The sequence below is a fragment of the Pelodiscus sinensis genome, chromosome 3 (assembly GCF_049634645.1).
Source record: "Pelodiscus sinensis isolate JC-2024 chromosome 3, ASM4963464v1, whole genome shotgun sequence".
Classification (NCBI taxonomy): domain Eukaryota; kingdom Metazoa; phylum Chordata; order Testudines; family Trionychidae; genus Pelodiscus; species Pelodiscus sinensis.
This window is the reverse complement of record NC_134713.1, coordinates 146,945,003-146,966,493: the sequence shown is the minus strand read 5'-3', so window position 1 is coordinate 146,966,493 and position 21,491 is coordinate 146,945,003. Positions and strand designations below refer to the sequence as shown.

Here is a 21,491-nt window from a genome sequence, read left to right as displayed (position 1 = left end):
AGTTCTGACTTACGTACAGATTCAACTTAAGAACCCCAGGCATCCCCACGTCAGCTGCTGCTGAAACTCATCAGCGGCTGATTCCAGGAAGCCCGGGGCAGAGGCTTCCTGTAGTCAGCCACTGGTCAGTTTCAGCAGCGGCTGACTTGGGGATGCCTGGGGCAGAGCAGCTGGGGTGCTGCTGGGTTGGTCCAGTAGCGCCGCCACTCCTCGGCGCTACTGGACCAACCCAGCAGCATCCAAGCTGCTCTGCCCCAGGCGTCCTGATTCAGCCGCTGCTGAAACTGACCAGCAGTGGCTGAATCAGGACGCCTGGGGCAGAGCAGCTGGGGTGCTGCCCGGTTGGTCCAGTAGCGCCCAGAGCGGTGCTACGGGACCAACTGGCAGCGCCCCAGCTGCTGTACCACAGGTGTCTGGAGCAAAGCCGCGGAGCAGGGGGGCAGCGGGACAGCCCAGACGCGCCGTGGCTGTCCTGCTGCCCTCGGGCTCCGTGGCTTTGCTTTGCTTTGCTCCCCGTCCCCCTGGTCTGCAGACCAGGGGGACGGGGAGCAAAGCGGCGGAACACACGGCCAGCTGACAGCCCAGACGCATCTGGGCTGTCAGCTGACTGCGCGCTCCACAGATTGGCTCTGCTTTGCTCTGCTTTGCCCCCCCCCCGTCCCCCTGGTCTGCAGACCAGGGGGACGGGGAGCAAAGCAAAGCAAAGCTACGGAGCCCGAGGGCAGCAGGACCGCCACGGGGGACGGGGAGGACGGGGGGGACAGCAAAGCAGAGCCAAGCCGCGGAGCGCGTGGGCAGCGGACAGCCCTGTCCGCTGCCCGCGTGTTCCGCCGCTTTGCTTCCTCTCCCTGGTCTGCTTGAGACCAGGGAGAGGAAGGGCCCCGTTCGTAACTGCGGATCCGACATAAGTCGGATCCGCATAACTTGGGGACTGCCTGTAATCAGCAGAACCTGCCCAATAAACATCAGAATTTATACTGATCTCCCTTTGTGCTATGCGTACAGTGATTCGCCTGGGAATAAGCACTACAAGGAAGAGCTATGGCCAATGTTCACAAAAATCAAGACACCTTTTCTCTGGCTCTCTCAACACCAACATCAGCCCTAACAACATGACTGGTAGGCTTGTCTTCCTTGTCTGGGATTCAGACCAGTTCACTTCCACTCTTTTTCCACTGGCTGCTTCCCCCCTCTGCATCAACTTGAAGCTTCTTGTCCCTGCATTTGAGGATCTGCCTAACCACCACTAATTTCTGAATTGACTTTGGCTCCTGTTACATTAAAATCTGGACCAATGTCCTGTTTGTTTGTTTCTCCCATGCTACTATGGACAGGGAATTGGACATGATGGAACACGGGTCTGATCCAGCATGACAATTCCTATGCCATCTTCAATAACTGGAAAGTATTTCTTCAGCTTGTCTACAAAGCCCCTACCAAAACCTAATTCAAAGTCTTCCTGCAGGCCTTCTGTGATGCCTAGAGAAACTAATGATTAACAACGGTGGGCAGAGGGACAAATGAAATTACCAATAAGAAATCCAAAGAGTCCTATAGAGTATCACAATTTCAGAAGGGCTTATTCCTGTTTTGGAGCTAGGCTGATCCCTTAACCCTGCTCCCCATGTCAACAATTCCCTCAAGCTCATTGGTTAACCGTGTAGATGGGTACACATTCATATCCCTAGAAGCAAGTCAGTTCACTTATTTCATTCGGTTTTCAACAAGACTTTCCATTTGGAGAAGATTCCTTCCCTGGTCAAAACACACCCCTCAAGTTTTGAAAACAAACAAACAAACAAACACACACTATTGTGGTCACATCTAGTCCTTCCTTCCCTCATTTCACAGGAAATTCCAAAACAGGGTGTTTTGTTTATTTATTTAAAGAAACTAACCTTAGTGAAGTCTGAAGGACACCAGGCAACAGATGTAACCTCTTGAGAGTGACCAAGGAGCATCATGGGAGGAAGATGGGGATCAGAAATCTTAAAAATAAAATAAAATAAAAAATCCACAATTTAAAATTAGAAGGATTTCTGCATCATGAGCCTCACTAAGAAAAGCTGTACTCTGCTGATGTAGAAGACTATTGTGTCTTTCATCAAGGATCTCAAAGCACTTTATAATTAAATAAGCTTCGCAACACCTTTCCAAGGTATGCAAGTATTTTCCCCATTTTACATAGACTGCAGACACAAAAAGGTTAGAAGTTCCTGCTTAAGATCATGCTTGAAGGTCTATGTCAGAGTCGAGAAAAGAACACAGACCTCCTTAATGCCTGTGCTTTAGCTACAAGCCTAGGTAAAGTATATAATCAGAATTAAGAGCACCAGAATTATGAACTGACCAGTCAATCACATGCCTCATTTGGAAACACAAGTATGCAGTCAGGCAGGAGAAGAGACCAAACAAAGGCAAATATAGTATAGTGTTCTGTTAAAATAAACTTCTAAAAATAAAAGGAAAAGTTTTTTTAAAAAGATTTCACAAGGTAAGGAAACTATTTCAGTGTTTGTTTAATTTAAATTAAGACAATTAAAAGCCACATTCTTTTTCTGCCTAGTAAAGTTTCAAGGCTGTATTAAGTAATGTGCAATTGTAAACTTTTGAACAAACAAACATAAGGCTTTTTTTCAGTTACAAACATGTCAGAGTTATGAACTACATTCCCGGGGTGTTCGTAATTCTGAGGTTCTACTGAATCTTTGAAGATATCACGTATTCCCAAGAATTCACTACAGCCTCTGTGCATTTACTGAAAATAATGGCACTGAATGGCTGAAAGCAGGGCAGAAATCAATTTCACATTATAATATGAACTCCTTCAAAACAGGCCAAGAGAAGAAAATAGAATTCCACTTACCACCTACAATGCACAACTTAAACCCCTTTATCAACAATCTACATCCTATCTTGGAAGATGACCCCTCACTCTCACATGTCTTGGGGGAAAGGCCAATCCTTGCCTAAAGACAATCCCTGAACCACAAACAAATTCTTTCCAGTAACCATGCAACACATCTCCATCATAATCATCCAGGAACCCATTCCTGCAATCAGCCCCAGTGCCAACTCTCCCCACACATGTACACAAGCAATTTCATCACTAGACCCAACCACATGAGCTAATAGATCAGGGGCTCATTTAACTGCACATCCACTAATATGATCTATGCCATCAAATGCCAGCAATGCCCCTCTGCCAGGTATACTGGCCAAACTGGACAGTCTCTATGGGAAAGAATTAATGGACACAAATCAGATATCCAAAATGGCAACACAGAAACCTGTTGGAGAACTCTTTAACCTGCCTGGACACTCATTAATGGATCTCTAAGTCACTGTGTTGTTTCAGGCCAATTCCACAAGCCAAATACAGGCAGTCCCCGGGTTAAGTACAAGATAGGGACTGTAGGTTTGTTCTTAAGTTGAATCTGTATGTAAGTCGGAACTGGCGTCCAGATTCAGACACTGCTGAAACTGACCGCCAGTTCTGACTTACATACAGAATCAACTTAAGAACCCCAGGCGTCCCCAAGTCAGCTGCTGCTGAAACTGATCAGCAGCTGATTCCAGGAAGCCCGGGGCAGAGCAACTCTGCCTGGGGCTTCCTGTAGTCAGCGCTGGTCAGTTTCAGCAGAAGCTGACTTGGGGACGCCTGGGGCAGAGCAGCTGGGGTGCTGCTGGGTTGCTCCAGTAGCACCGCTCCTCGGTGCTACTGGACCAACCCAGCAGCACCCCATCTGCTCTGCCCCAGGCGTCCTGATTCAGCCGCTGCTGAAACTGACCAGCAGCGGCTGAATCAGGACCTGGGGCAGAGCAGCTGGGGTGCTGCCGGGCTGGTTCAGTAGTGCCCAGAGCGGGCGCTGCAGGACCAATCGGCAGCGCCACAGCTGCTCTGCCCCAGAGTCCAAAACAAAAGCCTGGTCTGCTGAGGGGGGTGGGGGGGGGAAGCACACTAGCTGCGCGCCCCCCCCCCCCAGCAGACCAGGGACACGGGGAGCAGAGCCGCAGCGGCAGTGGGGTGCCGCGCCTCTGAGGCTTTGCTCTGGCAAAGCCTCAGAAGCGCGGGAACCCGCCCGGTGCCCCAGGTCTGCTGGAGACGGTCTCCACCAGGGGCACCGGAACAGCTTACGAACGGGGCTCTCTCGTCCTGACCTCCGGGGCGAGAAAGCCCTGTTCGTAAGTGCGGATCCGACATAAGTCGGATCCGCGTAAGTCGGGGACTGCCTGTACACAAGGAAGCGTAGGAACTTAACTTGATTTACAAGTTTGGAACCCCTCACAAAAGTATGAATAAAGACATTGCCTGGCTAGCACATGACTTTCCACATCCTAATGACTTAACCAACCAAACATGGGTATTTAAGAACAATTTGTACCTTCATGTAACATGAACACCCCAATTCACAATTTTTTCACTTCCTTCTTCCCTCTCCATCCCCTACTGATTTTGCAACTGGACTTTTAATACTCCATTCATCTGAAGAAGTGTGCTGTACCCACAAAAGCTCATGATATTATCTATGTTTCATTAGTCTTTAAGGTACTGCTAGACTATGTGTTGTTTTTTAAGTTTTTCCAGTTACAGACTAACTCCTCTGAAGCTTATGAATAAAAATTGTTACTGTCTGACAATTATTTAGTAGCTTATGTGAAATAAGTTGGTGGCTTCAGTCCAGTTCCTCCTGGACTTGACAGCCACATCTAAAAAACACACCCTCACAATTAAAACCCTGTTGGCAGTCTTGACAGAAAGGCAAGGGACTAAGTGAGCTCTAAGAACAAATAAGCATTTTACTCCTAGAGGTGAAACAGCTGGTGAGAGTGGAGTGCATTGATAGCAGACAGTGCCTGGAAAAATTTGCATAGACTCTGATATACACAGGGTTGTCAATTCAGCACCTTCCATGAGCATACTGCTGCACTGAATAGCATGTTCCATTTAAGGTCCCAGTAGGTCCTGTTGGGAGCAATTTGCCTACTCAGATTCTATGCTGGGTAGAAGCATTTATAAAGCAATCAGAAGTCTTAAACCCAAAGACTAATTAAAAAAGCAGCAAAGTTTGGTAGTTTACTAGGGTATGTCTACACTACAAAGTTAATTCGAACTAACAGACGTTAGTTCGAATTAACTTTGATAGGCGCTACACTAGCACTCCGCTAGTTCGAACTTAATTCGAACTAGCGGAGTGCTTAGTTCGAACTAGGAAAACCTCCTTTTACGAGGATTAAGCCTAGTTCGAACTAGATAGTTCGAATTAAGGGGTGTGTAGCCCCTTAATTCAAACTAGAGGGAGGCTACCCCTCCCCAGGTTTCCCTGGTGGCCACTCTGGCCAACACCAGGGAAACTCGTCTGCCCCCCTCCCGGCCCCGGACCCCTTAAAGGGGCACGGGCTGGCAACGGTGCCCATGCCAGGTGCAAGCCTGCCAGCACCCAGCCAGCAGACCCTGCACCTGGCACGGATCGAGCCACCCACCCGATGCCCCCCAGCCCTCCCCGGCGGCTCCCGGGAGCTTGCCTGGGACCGCAACAGGCGGGCACCCGCCTGGGCTAATGCAGACATCGTGGACCTCGTCCACGATCTCCGCACTAGGCACAGGAAAGTGGCCAGCTAGGGCAGGAGAGCTGCCAGCCTGGCCACCCAGGAGCAGGTGTGCAAGAGAATCAAGGGGGTCCACTGAGACCCCCGACCCTGAGACCTGAGCTTACAATGGCCGTCCTGGGTCAGACCAAAGGTCCATCTAGCCCAGTAGCCTGTCTGCCGACAGCGGCCAACCCTAGGGACCCTGGAGGGGATGGACCGAAAACAGTGACCAAGCCATTTGTCTCGTGCCATCCCTCTCCAGCCTTCCACAAACCTTGGCCAGGGACACCACTCCTACCCCCTGGCTAATAGTACTCCATGGACTCAACCTCCATGACTTGATCTCACTTCCCTTTAAACTCTGTTCTAGTTGTAGCCTTCACAGCCTCCTGCAGCAAGGAGTTCCACAGGTTGACTCTTTGCTTTGTGAAGAACAACTTTCTGTTACTAGTTTGAAGCCTGCCACCCATTCCTTTCCTTTGGTGTCCTCTAGTCCTTCTTTATGGGAACTAATGAAGAACTTTTCTGTATGCACCCTCTCCACCCAACTCCTGCTTTTAGAGACCTCTATCCTGTCCCCCCTCCGTCTCCTCTTTTCTAAGCTGAAAAGTCCCAGTCTCTTTAGCCTCTCTTCATATGGGACCTGTTCCCAACCCCTGATCATTTTAGTTGCCCTCCCCTCTCCCAGCCTCTCTCTTCTCCTCTCCCACCTCCTTTTCCCAGTCTCCCCCAGTTTTGTTCAATAAAGACAGATTCCATTTTGGAAGACACGTTATCTTTATTTTGTACATCAAGAAGACGGGCTAGGGAAGGGTAAGTGGAAGGAGCTGAGGGAGGAATGGGGCACGAGCCCCTGATGGGGAGGACTGGGCTGGGGGTGGAAGCTCTCCTGCAGCCCCCCAATTGCCCCCTCTCCCCAGATGGCAGCCTGCTGCAAGTGCAGCCGGGATGATGGCCGAGTGCTGTGATGTGCCCAGTGTGGGTAGTCTGGGCACTCCAAGCCAGGACTGCTTTGCAAGCGAGGCACCCCTGAGAACTGTCTGTCTGGGGTGGGGGTCGGGACCCTTTAAGCACAGCCCTCAGCTAGCCTGAGACAGCATCTCCATGCTCTAAGTCCTCCTCTGATGCCCTGCCGGCACTGCTTCCGGCCATCCTTAAGCCCTGTTCAGGGTCCACTTAATGTGGACATGCTAGTTCGAATTAGCAAAACGCTAATTCGAACTAGTTTTGTAGTCTGGATCCGTAAGTTCGAATTAGCTTAGTTCGAATTAACTAATTCGAACTAAGTTAGTTCGAATTAACGTTGTAGTGTAGACATACCTCTACTTACTTCAGAGTTAATCCTTCATGTAGCTGGCAAATTCTAATGCAGGGCTGGATATGGCCCACTGACCACCCTGCCAGGATCCTTTGGCATGCAGCTGTCAAGGTTCAAAGAGCAGTTTCTCTCCTCTATGCAGGGAGGCAGGGGGAGAGCTTTGTATGATCTCCTTGCCCCCAGCCCAATCCTCAGCTCCTAGTGGCCAGAAACAACAGGCCAAAAACTGACCTCAGCCAATCTCTCAGCTCCTATTGGCTGGAAACAGCCAGCCAGTTGTAGCTCAGAGATTGGCCTGTAAGCTGCAGCAGCGCAAGCCTCTTTCCCTACCCGGAGTTGAGAGCAATGTGGAGGGAACAGTCTGTATTTCAAGGGCTGGGGCTGCAGCAGGTGGGAATGCCCAGCCTGCCATTGGGGGTACTGCAGGCCAGGAGATGCTTAGGTAAGTGCCTTCCAGTCAGAGCCTGTCTCTGGCACCCCAGCCTCTCCCTCATCCCAACTCCCTCTCCCTGGTTACCATCCAAACCCTCTGCACCCCCCTCCCGCAGGTCACATCTCCCTCCCTCCCAGACCCTGCACCCCAATCCCCTGCCCAGGTCATAACACCCTCCTTCACCCAAACTCCCTCTCAGACTCCACACTGTCTCTTGCATCCCAGTTCCTTACCACGGACACCCTTTTGTACCCAGCCTGGACCTCATACCCCCTCCACAGAAAAGTGTGGCCCTTGACCACTTACCAAAATCTTGGAGTGGCCCCCTTCCAAAAATTATTGCCCACCCCATTCTAGTGTGTCTTCCAGCCAGTTAACCTATAAACTTTTTACAATAAGACAGCAACAAAGTCAAGGTTCCTTAAAAATAAAAGTTAAGAGACCATATAGGACACACATTGATTAAACTGAACCTCTATCTGGTACATCTTTCTTCTGACACACAACAGCATACAATCTTTATCACAGCTCATGAGAACAGCCATTAACCAGAATCTGACTTAGCTGAGGCTAATATTAGCATTGCCACAACCCAACAAGATTTAAAGTTCTTTTTATTTTGCAGACTTTCAACAAGTACTGCTTTCCTGAAGTTATGAGTCACCAGTAGTGATGTGACAATAGATGTGGGATTTGCAATGATGACTAAGTAATAAATTGAATAGATTCTTTGGCAAGTAGGAAAATGAGGTTTTATACACAGATTTACTAGGATACATGCAAAATATCAGGAAGGGCTTCTGGTTTCTTGATTGATTTCCTTTTCTTTGATTTCTTGCCATGACATTGTGAAAAGCTTATGTGAAGATTCTTAAGCAGTATATTTAAAGTTTGTCTAAATTAAACTGATTCATAACAGGGTTGTGTGTGTGCATAGCATGGTAGAGGCAACCACTTAACCATTAAACACTCTGTTGAGAATATACCCTTCTCTGTAAAAACATGCAATATTGTGGAAACTAAATTCCCATTTAAGGAATAAACTGAAAGAGTTATTGGTACAGAGAACACCTTCGTTTACATTTAATATATTTTTACTCTGTGTAGCAAGACATTTAATAATCCTTAAATATTGGCAAGAGGGTAGAAGGAGAGAATTATTCTCATTGGGCCATATTCTGCTCCTGTGCTGTTTTCATGATGATATAATTTAACTGACATTGATGAAGCTGTACATAATTTCCACTAGTGAGTGAGATGAGGATTAAAGCATTTGTATCTGAAGGAGTTTCAGGGGAGAGGGAAAGGGAGGAATAAAGTACAAACTAGGTTGTTGATGCTGTATCCTCTGGTAAAACCAGCATTTTGTTTTTTGCTTTGTTTCTCATTTTTATTATGGCATTACGATGCCAAAATGTACATATAGGTATAGATAACTAATTGTCTATCAGTTTTTATTAGGATTCAGGATATGTCTTCTATTCTTACAGACACAGACTACACAGAAACATATGAAGTGTGGCACTAACTCAGACCCAGAAGCCTCCTAATTTGGTATCCTGTCTGATGTGACAGTAGCCAGTACCAGATGGTTCAAAAACAGCACAGTTATGGAACCACCTGGCTGTAAATGAAATTTCTTCCTATTCCCAGGAAGTTAGTAGTTCAACCTGTCAAAGCCAGATATCCATTCTAAAATAAATACTTCCCATCCCACCCTAATGACAAACTGAACACAAGTGTTTTTGAGAGATGCAACTGATTACTAGACCAGCAATTACTTTCCTGGAAGTGCTCGCTATATGCAAGGGATGTCACATGCTGAAACATGGCGTTCCATGTCTGTTCAGCAATATCCAGAGTCTACGGCATTTCCTGACCTAGGTACAACTTCCCACTACTGATCAAGAGTCTCCTGGAAATGTCTTGATGGACAACGACCCTGTGTAAGCCTCATTAAATTACTTTTTACCTACATCTGCATTTGCACAGAGCATACCTTTTCTCCAAACTGCCTCCCAGTTTGAAAATACTATGCTATCCTTTTCTCTGCTGACCGCTCACATGTATGCTTCTCAGACTGGCTGGTCATAGATTTTCTTTGGCACTGATCATCCTAGTAGTATATTTACATCAAAATCAAAGTCTGGCAGCCTTCAAGGCACAAAAAGAAATCTGAGTAGGTAGTCAAGTGGTTGGATGCTGTGATTTGTGGTATGTTTTCAGTTGTTACTATAGAAAACACTACCACTACATAAAATAGCCAGACATTAACTGTAATAATGGCCATCTGACTACTCTTCATATATTTGTTTTAATTAATGTTTTACATCCACATGCCACACCACTGCGATTCTTATAAAAATAAACAGATGAATTTTGAATCCATTTTTTTCTCATTTTTATGAAGGCCTTAATATTTCTATGTTGTTCCCAGCATAGTTTCCAGGGACTCTTTTAAAAAGCATCCCTCCTTGGTGGGCCTGAAATGTGCAATGCAAAATCACACAGACAGTTTTCTGAAGGGCCTGATATGATTAAGCCTAGAATGACAGAACCATAGAGCTAGAAGAGACCTCTAGAAGAGCTAGAAGAGAAGGTCATCAAGTCCAGCCCCCTGCTCTAGGCAGGACCAATCCCAACTAAATCAACCCGGCCAGGGCTTTGTCAAGCCGAGACTTAAACACCTCTAGGGATGGAGACTCCACTACTTCCCTAGGTAACCCATTCCAGTACTTCACTACCCTCCTAGTGAAATAGTTTTTCCTAATATCCAACCTGGACCTCTCCCACCACAACTTGAGACCATTGCTCCTTGTTCTGCCATCTGTCACTACTGAGAACAGCCTTTCTGCATCCTCTTTGGAACCTCCCTTCAAGAAGTTGAAGGCTGCTATCAAATCCCCCCCTCACTCTTCACTACTGCAGACTAAACAGACCCAATTCCCTCAGCCTCTCCTCGTAGGTCATATGTTCTAGCCCCCTAATCATTTTGGTTGACCTCCGCTGGACCCTCTCCAATGCGGCCACATCCTTTTTGTAGTGGGGGGCCCAGAACTGGACACAATACTCCAGATGTGGCCTCACCAGAGCCGAATAAAGGGGAATAATGACATCTCTGGATCTGCTGGCAATGCGGCTTTTAATGCAACCTAATATGCCATTAGCCTTCTTGGCTACAAGGGCACACTGTTGACTCATATCCAGCTTCTCATCCACTGTAACCCCCAGGTCCTTTTCTGCAGAACTACTACTTAACTGGTTGGTCCCCAGCTTGTAACTATGCTTGGGATTCTTCGGCCCCAAGTGCAGGACTCTGCACTTGTCCTTGTTGAACCTCATCAGATTCCTTGTGGCCCAATCCTCCAATTTGTCTAAGTCACTCTGGACCCTATCTCTGCCCTCTAGCATATCTACCTCTCCTCCCAGCTTAGTGTCATCCGCAAATTTGCTGAGGGTGCAATCCATCCCCTCATCCAGGTCATTAATGAAGATATTGAACAAAACCGGTCCTAGAACCGAACCTTGGGGCACTCCACTAGAAACCGACCGCCATCCTGACATCGAGCCGTTGATCACTACCCGCTGGGCCCGGCCTTTTAGCCATCTTTCTATCCATCTTACCGTCCATTTATCCAATCCACATTCTCTTAACTTTCCCTTAAGCCTAATTCGTTACCTACTAGTTTTGCTATGAAAACAAGTACATCACCGCATTGCTGCTACTCCTGAAATAAGCACTCACAAATGCTTCTTACAGACCTAAAATGGCTACAAACCTGAGCCAAGACTGCAGCTGTACCTACTCTACACTTTCTAACTTTGCTTTCATTTCCAAACCCTTCATGAAAAGAGAGCAGGTTGGTTTGATTTTAGAACAACTGACTTTGTCAGTGCTTGATATCAGAAGGAACATGTTGAGTTATGGGCAGGAGTAGATGCATCACATCAAATATATCATTTGGTAGTGAATATGACCGAACCAAGGAATTCCAAAGGAGTCATGCAAGTCTGTTTGAAGTTGACTGGTTACAGGTCTGATGAACCACATTTAAATAGCTCTTTCTTATCCCCTGTAAGGAGATCAATTTTGCCTCTAAACAACAGATGACAGTGTAGAGGTTGCACAGTGGACAGGGTTACTTGAGGGAGGGGAGTTTGGGCATGGAACACAATATTCAGAGATGAAAATGAAGATTCAACTCAAGTGGATTAAGTTGTTGTGGATATTTAAATAGGTACCAATCTACTGGAATTCACCACTACATGGCAGGTGCCAGGATAAGGAAACCCAACTAATAGATCTCTAAATATATAGGGGTGTATGTATTTGTGCAAAAAATCTACTTTGCACACCAGCAATATTAATTAGGGATGGCAGGAGCTTCCTGCATTAGAGAGGCTGTATTTAGGCCAATGGTGCTAATGTAAAATGGAGACAAAATAACAATTCTAAGATTAAGAAAAAAAGACTTATGGACAGTTAAGATGCATGATTCCAAGGTCACTTGATTCCTTGATCTCCTGCTCTTACAATCAATGCGTCTCAAATTATACCCGAGTATAGTAGCACAGTATTGAAAGACACCCCAATCAGGATTTATTTCAGCATTAAACAGCGTAATCTGAAGAATTACACAGAAAAACCTACACAATGTGTCACCTAAAGGTCTCTATCTGAGAATGCCTCCCCCCACACCACACAGCAGAGAAAAGAACTTGAAGCTTCTCTCATTTTGAAGGTCCTACAATTAACATGGTGACATTTGCATTTCCTACACGTCAGCTTGAGATGCCAAGTGACTAAACTCCTCAGATGTTAGCCAGTATTTCTGAATTTTGCTGAAGGCTCTGGCTGAGCCCTTACCATAATACAGAGGCTTTAACTACTGTAAATTAAGCATGAGAAAAAGCTAGGTCTGAAGCAAGAGTTTATCAACTGGAAAAAAGTGCCCCTTAAAACAATTAATTTGTTAGAATCTACTAATGTGCACCTCTGCTAAATATGAACCAAGAACTTTCTACCTGTCAAAATTTCTGAATAAACAAGATTGAAAAATATTAAAGCCCATTAAAACCAGATTAAGATAAGCAACTCACAATAATCAGCAGTGATGAGCGAGACAGGGGTTTAGCTTTCTTTTACATTAATAGTTACATTCAGGTTTGACAGCTGTATGCTCTAGGTACAACATGCCAAGAACTAAGCCTATGCTGCTTTAAATGTGACCTTTAAATTCACTATGTGAAATGGAAAGCAAACAAAAGGAGAAAACAGAACAATTCTGGGCAGTCAGCTTTGGGCTGTGTGTTTGGGTTTCTTTCAAATGTCTCACCTTCCAGATGTAGGCACTCTGGTCGCTTGAGCCACTAATCAGGAACTGGTCATCTGGGCTAGTGCTGGACTTGACATAAAAGCTTGAATTCTGGTGTCCATTGAAGACTGCCACTGAGTCAAATAAAAATAAAAATAAACAAACTCAGAACATAATTCTGACTTCAGCTGGTTACACAATTAAGGCTGACATTACAGGCTTTTCCTGCCTGTTCACATCACTCAAAAGGAAGTGGTTATACAGCCTCTCTTGCTTTAGGGTCTAAAGTTTCATGCACTAGCAAGAGGCACCATTCCCTTGTGCTCTAAACCCAGGTGTTCTCAATCAGTTTTTCTGAGCACCACCCACAACATGCTGTAAAAAAATCCATAGCCCACTTGTGCCACAACTGTTTTTCTGCATATAAAAGCCAGGACCAGCATTAGGGGTAGAAAGCTGGGCAACTGCTCAGGGCCCAATGACATAGGACACCCTTCAAAGCTAAGTTGCTCATGCTTTGGCTTCAGCCCCAGATGGTAGGGCTTGAAGCCCAGGGCCTCAGCTCCTTGTGGTAGAATTTTGGCTTTCTGCCCTGGGCCTCAGCTAGTGTAATTCTAGTCCTGCTTGGTGGACCCCCAGAAATCTGCTCATGGCCCTAGATCTCTGATTGAGAATCACTGCCTAAACTGGCCTCCCCACACCACAGTGGTGCAGTCATCTAATAGTTTTGTTAAATCCTCTCCTCCCCAGGTGACAGCTCCAGGAAGGGACCTCCTCCGGGCCCAGACTTAGGTCCCTCAGCCAGCCTCTTTATCTCCTATTCTGAGAGCCATGACTGCAGCTCCCCGCACTCACCAAAAAGAGTGGAGAACTCAGTAACTGTTAGCTAAGACCTTGCTTCTAATGAAACAGTGGAGGAGGCATTTGCTGCTTCCCCTTCTGTCAGTCTTTTGTATCTTAAGAACATCTTATATCTTGTGCTGGCTCAAGACACTGGTCACTTGTCTATTTTTAAAGTCTCAGTAACACTTCACCTGAACTATTAAGCCTTGAAACTACTGCCCTGAATAGCTGCAATTCTTGGTATGTCAAGAACTGGAAGTTCCGGCAGCCTACATGGGAGCAGCACACAAATCTAGAGCACTCGACTACTCTGCACCCGAGCTTCTTATCAAGGTAGAAAGGGCAAGTTGCCCAATTTAGCATGATACGTGACTGAGGCTCTCTGCCAACACTGGCATATGGAGTTAGGAAGTCTCTTTAGTGAACTATAAACATAGTGGGGTCTGATTTACAGCAGAAATATATTAAGAACTTAGAGCAGCAATTTAGCAAGTGTTTAGTTACCATGAAACTATCAAGCTTTTCAATTATTTACCAAAGAACTTTCTTGAAATAGAAACTGTAATTTTATTTTGAATTTGGAGTATTTTATGAACTTGCATTTACAAAGGTCACCACATGCCACTAAATCCTATACCTTTTGCCAGCTTTTGTTTCAGTGTAGTGTGTACAGAGTGACAGGATGTAGCAAGAGCTTGCACGCTGGCAACACGGACAGATCCTACTGAAGAGCCATTTGCCTACTTCCTGCTCCAAATCAAAAGGGAACAGAATTGATTTAGACAGAGCTACCAAGAGAAAAGCAATAGTAGACCTTGGTGGTTTTCTAGTCATTGAAGTGAATTTGCAAGAGTCTGCTGCCCTCTGCTGGGCTTGGAATAAGACGGACAGTCTGTCTGAGAATTTTTTGAAACAAAAGTGAAAGACTTTGTAACCAGCAGTATGAATCAAGATTTGTCTCCTAATGCTGATCCATCATAGCATACAAGTCGATAGAGGCCAGTGACTAAAATCAAAAGCCAGACTGGAGACTCTCCAATTCTTCTAGGGCTAGCACTGAATGAATAATTGATTTTATAACTGAACTGAAAAATGCCCCAAAAATATGTTTAGTTTTGAACTAAACAAGATTTTTTTCAGATTTTTACCAAAACATAAAAGTCAAACACATTTTGTTCGGGTCAAGTGAAGCCATCTTTTTAAGACAAAATGTCTGTTTGAACAATTTCATTTTGAAATTTAATGGTGACATTTTTTTTTACATGGCTGAATTCTACACTAATTCAAAATAGTCTCTCTGAAAGTGCATTTTTCTGTGAATTTACTGGAGACATTTGCCCAGCTCTATTTATAAACCACCTCTAGGAATAAATTATTTACTTTTTACACAGAATAGTATGACTTTGAGGCTCTAAACAGACATGTAATTCATCTTCTTTGGGGATAGCTGTCAGTGTTATCAACTCCATTTTAAATGGAGACTGTGAAATTCTATACCTTAGGGGAACACTGTGTGACCCCCATATTCCTCATTTATATATAACTAGAAGATTTACCCAGCATTGTTCAGGTCCTTAATAGGGATGTAAGCGTCTAGTCAGCTACCTGATAATCCTATAGGCTTATTGGGTATTCAAGTCACTACTCGACTAGTCACACCCCCCACCACTTGCTGCCTCTGTATCTGGTGGCTTACTACATTTTAAAGGCAGAGGTGCAGCCAGGATAGCGAGCGCCCCACCTCCCCACTATTGACTAATTAAGTTGATGGAAATTGTATCGACTACTTGATTAGCTGATTAATCAAAATGTAATATCCCTAGCCCGTAGCTCAATTAATTTTTGTTTTTCTTCATTTAAATGATTGCTTTGGCTCCAGGGAAACTTTACAGTTTCTGTTTCAAGCAAGTGATAGTAGCTCTCTCTCACCACAGCAGCTTGGGGCCGGGTAAGAATTGCCTCTCTATGGCCACTGTCACTCCAGCAGGCACAGCAAGAGGAGGGAAGCCTGTCCCCCAGCTGGGGCAGCTTCAAATTTGCCTGCCCCCTTGCACTCCCAAGTCAGAGTGAGAAATGCAGCGATCTGTGCACTTTCCCTTCACTCCCTAATGAGCCAGCTATACTCCCATATGAACCAGGAGATTGGGGGTGGTGCCTTCCTGCCCTCCCTAAAGGGCAGCTGAGGGGGGTGGGAGGAATCTAACTCTGTATCTTTAGGGCAGTGGTCTCCAATCTTTTTACACCCCAAATTACTTTAAAATGTCAGGGCAAGCCAAGATCTACCCCTTCCCTTCCCCCACACCCCACCCTTTCCTTGAGGCCTCGCCCTCCCCATTTCCCACCTCTCCATCACTGGCTGTCCCCAGCCCTTACTCACTCTCATTAGGTTGAGACAGGAGGTGCAGGCTCTGGGGTGGGAATGAGGGATTTGGGTGTGGGAAAGGGTGAGAGGTGCAAGCTCTGGGAGGAAATTGGGTGCAAGAGGAGATGGAGAAGGAGATGCTGGCTCGGGGAGGAGGCTCCAGGCTGGAGAGTGTTGGGCTCAGGTGGAGGGCTGGGGTGCTGAGCAAGCCGCAGACTTGTGGATAGGATATCAGGGTGCAGGAGTTTGGGTTGGGATATATGAGGGGCTCAGGGCAGGAGGGTTGGGTGTATGATGGGCTTAGCGCACAGGTTTGTGGTGTGTGGGTGATGCAGCAGTGTTGTGGCACAAGACTGGGGATGTGAATGGTGAAGGAGTTTTGGGTTTTGGAGGGCTCAGGGTAGGGGGTTCAGGTGTATAATGGGCTCAAGGCTGGTGTGGGGGCGGGGGTGCAGGAGTGTTATGATGCTGCAGGCAGATGGGGGCTTGGCCCCAATTGGGGGCTTGTTGGCCAGGCTTCATTTTTAAATAAAATATGATGTCCAACACAAAACATTTCAGCATTGTTTTTAGTTACTGGAGGGGCAGGGAACATTTTTTGAGTCAGGGGGCCACTGGCCCACAGAAAAATCAGTTAGGGAACCACACAAGTGGGTGGCCAGAGAGTGGCAGTTGGGCCAGTGACTAAGGACCCAGCTCTGCAAGCAGCAATGCAGAAGCAAGGGTGGTAATACCACACCATGACATCCTTACTTCTGTGCTGCTGCTGCTGGTAACCCTGTCTTCAGAGATGGTTTCCTGGACAGCAGCCACCGCTCTCCAGCTTCCCAGCTCCGAAAGCAATGCCGCTGCCAACAGCTGCGCAGAAGCAAGGTAGCAATACCACAAACTCCCTCCCTCCCTCCCAAACTCCTTTTTGGGTCAGGACACCTACAATTACAATATCATGACATTTCAGATTTAAATAGCTGAAATAATTAAATTTATCATTTTTAAAATCCCATGACCATGAAATTTACCAGAATGTGGATTTGGTAGGGCCCCAAGTCATAGAGGCACAAAGCCATCTGAAAAAGGTAGTCTGGATCCCTGCTGAGGACCCCATATAGTGCAGGAGTGTTCTGGACAGTTATAGTAACTCGACTCAGAATAGCAATGTTTTAAGATTTTTTGAAACAATTAGTCATCAGACCACATGCATTTTTTTGTTCTTTTTCATTAAGTCTTAGTGAAACTTAAGAGTTCAGAGATGGCATTAGAGACTGTGGCACTTCAACCCTGAGTTTACTGGTTAAAGTATGCTTTAAAGTCATAATGACTGGAAGCCAAGTATTCCTAATCGGGCAGCTGTGGTCTCTCAGACCTCATCTATACTACTGTAGTAAGTCAACCTAAGTTATGGTACCCCAGCTATGTGAATAACATAACTGGATCGACGTCACTTAGATTAACTTAAAGTGGTGTCTATACTGCAGTACATCAAAGGAAGATTCTCTCCTTATTCTTCTTGTTCCAGTGGAGTCCTGGACTTGACCAGAGTGTGCTCTGCTGTCAGTTTAGCAGGTCTTCACCAGATCTCTGCTAAGTGTAGACGTGGCCTGAGTAAGCTGGCCGCTCCAGCCCAGTTCCAAGTGTTATTCCACTTTCATTACAATGTATCCATGCACATCTCAAGAACAGATGTCATAGTAGATGCTCTTTGTGGGAAGTCTCACAAGGTACATAAGAATAAACAGGCTTCTCATTCCTTTGAGTGGCTGTGTTTTGGAGGGACTGCCCAAGACATAAGTCACAGGGAAAGCTTGCATTGCTACTATCCAAATCATGTAAGTGGACAAACAGTACATCAGTCGTCAAGGGTTAAAAGAAAGACAAAATAAACTTTGCCCATCCTTACTCTACCAAAACTGCCAACAAACTATTTCAGTTGTGATGGTGGCTTATATGGTGTCAATATCCAGGCTGACCCCCAACTAATAATCTGTTTTCATCAACTTTTTCTTTCGTTATTGATCTGGACCCAACTTGAACTAGATGGGCAAAAAGAGGTCTGTACCCTTTAACAATGCCCTGAGCCATCCCGACACCAGATTTTAGCAGATGCCTAACTTGTGGCTGAAACTCAGAAGAAGCATTTTATTGGGTCAGTCTAGGCATCTGGCAGCTCTTTCCACAGATATCATTCTTACCTGGAGTGGTCTTTAAACTTGTCATATTAAACATGTAAATATTGTCATCTGTGCAGTTAGCGAACAGGCTGGTACCAGTGGAGTCCAAAACCAGACTAGAATATCCTGGATACAGATAGAGAAGTCCTGCATTACCAATAATTCAAAAAAAAAAAAAAACCACCACCCCCACAACTGTAGTGAAGAAAGAGGCTTGTGGGCACAATTCTGATAGCATCTCTATTAGATGGGATATGCTCACTCTTTTTTCAGAGGACACAGTAACCGAAGGATCAAATTTCCTAGAACTGATGCAGCATATTCTCACCCCTAAACTCTCCCAAGACTTCAAGGAGTTTAGAAACAGTCCATCTCACCTGTATAAGCCACATTTTCAAAAGAAGTAATCTCACAAGCATTTGTAAAGTTGAATTTACATGGCTAACAAGACTATTTAAAATTTACTGATTAAATCTGGATAAACAACCACCCAAAACGTTGGTAGAAACACAAAACTCAGAGCATAAACCAACCTCTAGCTGATTAGTTAGGGTTCCAGGGTTAGGGGGGGAAAAAACAACCCCCCCCAAAAAAACACCTGTTGTCTGCATATGCATATTATTTTATAACTGTATGCTGTAGGATTTATTTTATCTTTTTCCAAAGCAGCTGGTACTGGACTTGTACTGTCAGAGACAAGATACTGAACAAGGTGGAGCATTGGTCTGATCCAGTATGCTATTCTTGTGGAGTTAGATAGGAGGATTTTAATCAGTGTAAGTGCAAAGCAACAGAAACAAATCAAGAATAAGGCCCATCTTACTGTAAACAAAGCAGGTTGTAGTCAAGAAAGCTACCATGTAAAAATAGCATTTTCTTACTCCGTAGATCTGCTTCCTGTGTGTATTCAGAGTTAGAGCTGCTTCCTTTGCTGACCGATAGAAATTTTACTGTGTTGGACCCTGTTGGCTCAGCGGAGAGGAGTTGAATTTGGTTTTAGCTTATTCATCATCACCAAGTTAGCAAAGTCCAAATTGCAGGGCCACATTCTCCACCCACTTATTTCTCTATATCTCTATTGGAAAGGCCCACAGGAGTTATTACTGTTTTGAATATACAGAAGCAGAATTTTCAGATATTTGCTTGATTTATGGTGTGGTTTTTTTGGGTTTTTTTAAGTTCTGCTAAAATAAATACATCAGATCTGGAAATTACTGACAAGATATGAACTCCCTCAAAGCCATCTTCTTTCACAACATTTTTCAGATTAACCTGCTACTTTGAGGAATATATCATTCAATTGCTTACCCAGCTTGCGAGTGCTGAGCCCAGGATAGCAGAATGATTTGAATGGCACTGGATCCTGCTGATACATGGTGTAGTTCTTGCGCAGGTCCCATACTTTGATTACACTGAAATTCAAGATATGGTCATCTTCAACTTTTACACCTGATAAAAGCATTCTACAGCAATGAAGATGGCTCCCTATGATGGGGTACAGTCACAGAAGTTCCCTTGGGATTGTTCCACAGCATGCTGATCATGCCACTGTCATGTACCTTCTTGCTCTTTGGTGCTGCTCACCCACCTGTCCTGTGGGACCAGATCCTCTGGTCTCCTTCAGATAAGGCATAGAGTTGGGGTTATCGCCCCCTTGCACAGTAATGCAGATACTGAATCCCCTCAGCTCTGGGTTGACACAGTTCTAGGGCTCAGCACCTAAGAAACCAACCCCCAAATGGGGCCAACCCCCCAACAAATAAATCTGTCTCTCTCTGTATAAAAGTTTTACACAAGGAAAACTTATCAAGTAAGCTCCCTTTATCAATGAATGAGAGACATGCACAAGGGTTGCTTCCCCCCAGGTAACAATTATTTACACTGGCCTGATAGTAAACAAAAGTGTTTTATTAAGTACAAACAGTAGGATTCAAGTGGTTGCACATGAAAACAGACACATTAAAGTTACTAACTAAATTAAAATGAATAGAAAATGCACAGCTAGTGCTAATCCACTAAGAAACTTATTGCATGCAGATTCTTACTCCAAAGAGCTGTTCTTATTTCAGGCATGATCTTAAGAACATAAGAACGGCCATACTGGGTCAGACCAAAGGTCCATCTAGCCCAATATCCTGTCTGCCGACAGTGGCCGGTGCCAGCTGCTCCAGAGGGGATGGACCGAAGACAATGATTAAGCGATTTGTCTCCTGCCATCCATCTCCAGCCTTTGACAAACAGAGGCTGGAGACACCATTCCTAACCCCCTAACTAAAAGCCTTTTATGGACCTAACCTCCATGAATTTATCTTCAGGGCAGATACACTCTTTTGCTCTGACTTGAGTCTCCAGCCCTCTTTAAAATTCTTTTTATTCTTTTAGGGTGTGCCAGGCAGTTTCCTACACCAGACGAAAACAAAGGGGATTGCTTTCGATAATTTAAATTGATTCTCCCCTAGGGTGGGGAATCCTTTATTTTACACCCTCTTTTCCATGGAAAAATACCAGGCTCAAAATGGATTCCAGCCTCAGCTGTCATCACATGAATACTCTCCAGGAATTGCTCATGGATTTGGATACTCCTCAGCTGTTATTTCAGGCATTTCTTATTCTTCTCCCAACTGCTTCCTGAGATCCCACCAGCAGGCACCCTTCACATTGGATGGTCCCCCAGCCTGAATTTCTGTAAGTGGATTTCTGTAGGTGGGAACTGCAAGCCACAGTCCCTGCAAAACTACACCAGAGTCTGGGTAGAAGCATCCATGGTCAGGTGGTCTGTCTGGCTAGGCACAGGAGACAGGAGCAGTGCTGGAAGAGGTTTTTTAGACCCTTATCATATCCCCCCCCTTAGTCTCCTCTTTTGTAAGCTGAAAAATCCAAGTCTTTTTAATCTCTCTTCATATGGGACCCTTTTGTTGCCCTTTTCTGAACCTTTTCCATGCCAATATATCTTTTTTGAGATGAGGCGACTACATCTGTACGCAGTATTCAAGAATGTGGGCGTACCATGGTTTTATATAGAGGCAATAAGACATTCTCCGTCTTATTCTCTATCCCTTTTTTAATTATTACTCACATTCTATTTTCTTTTTTGACTGCTGCTGCACACTGAGTGGATGTTTTCAGAGAACTATCCACAATGACTCCAAGATCTTTCTCTTGAGTAGTTGTAGCCAAATTAGTCCCCATCATACTGTATGTATAGATGGGATTATTTTTTCCATGTGCATTACTTTACATTTATCTACATTAAATTTCATTTACCATTTTGTTGCCCAATCACTTAGTTTGGCGAGATCTTTTTGACACTCTTCACAGTCTGCTTTGGTCTTAACTATCTTGAGCAGTTTAGTATCATCTGTAAGTTTTGCCACTTCACTGTTTACCCCTTTCTCCAGATCATTTATAAATAAGTTGAATAGGATTGGTCCCAAGATGGACCATTGGGGCACCCCACTAA

General features: G+C 45.1%; 1 protein-coding gene across 2 annotated transcripts in view; it reads right to left on the bottom strand.

Moving 5' to 3' along the window:
• Positions 1-21,491, bottom strand: part of DTL (denticleless E3 ubiquitin protein ligase adapter) — a 45,021-nt gene that overhangs the window by 8,931 nt on the left and 14,599 nt on the right. For both annotated transcript variants that reach the window (XM_075925149.1, XM_075925150.1), the window contains exons 9-12: positions 19,340-19,443; positions 18,053-18,157; positions 12,680-12,792; positions 1,899-1,988 (exon numbers count right to left, since the gene is read on the bottom strand). In XM_075925149.1, coding sequence (XP_075781264.1) covers positions 1,899-1,988; positions 12,680-12,792; positions 18,053-18,157; positions 19,340-19,443 — 412 coding nt within the window. The remainder of the gene's footprint in view (positions 1-1,898; positions 1,989-12,679; positions 12,793-18,052; positions 18,158-19,339; positions 19,444-21,491) is intronic.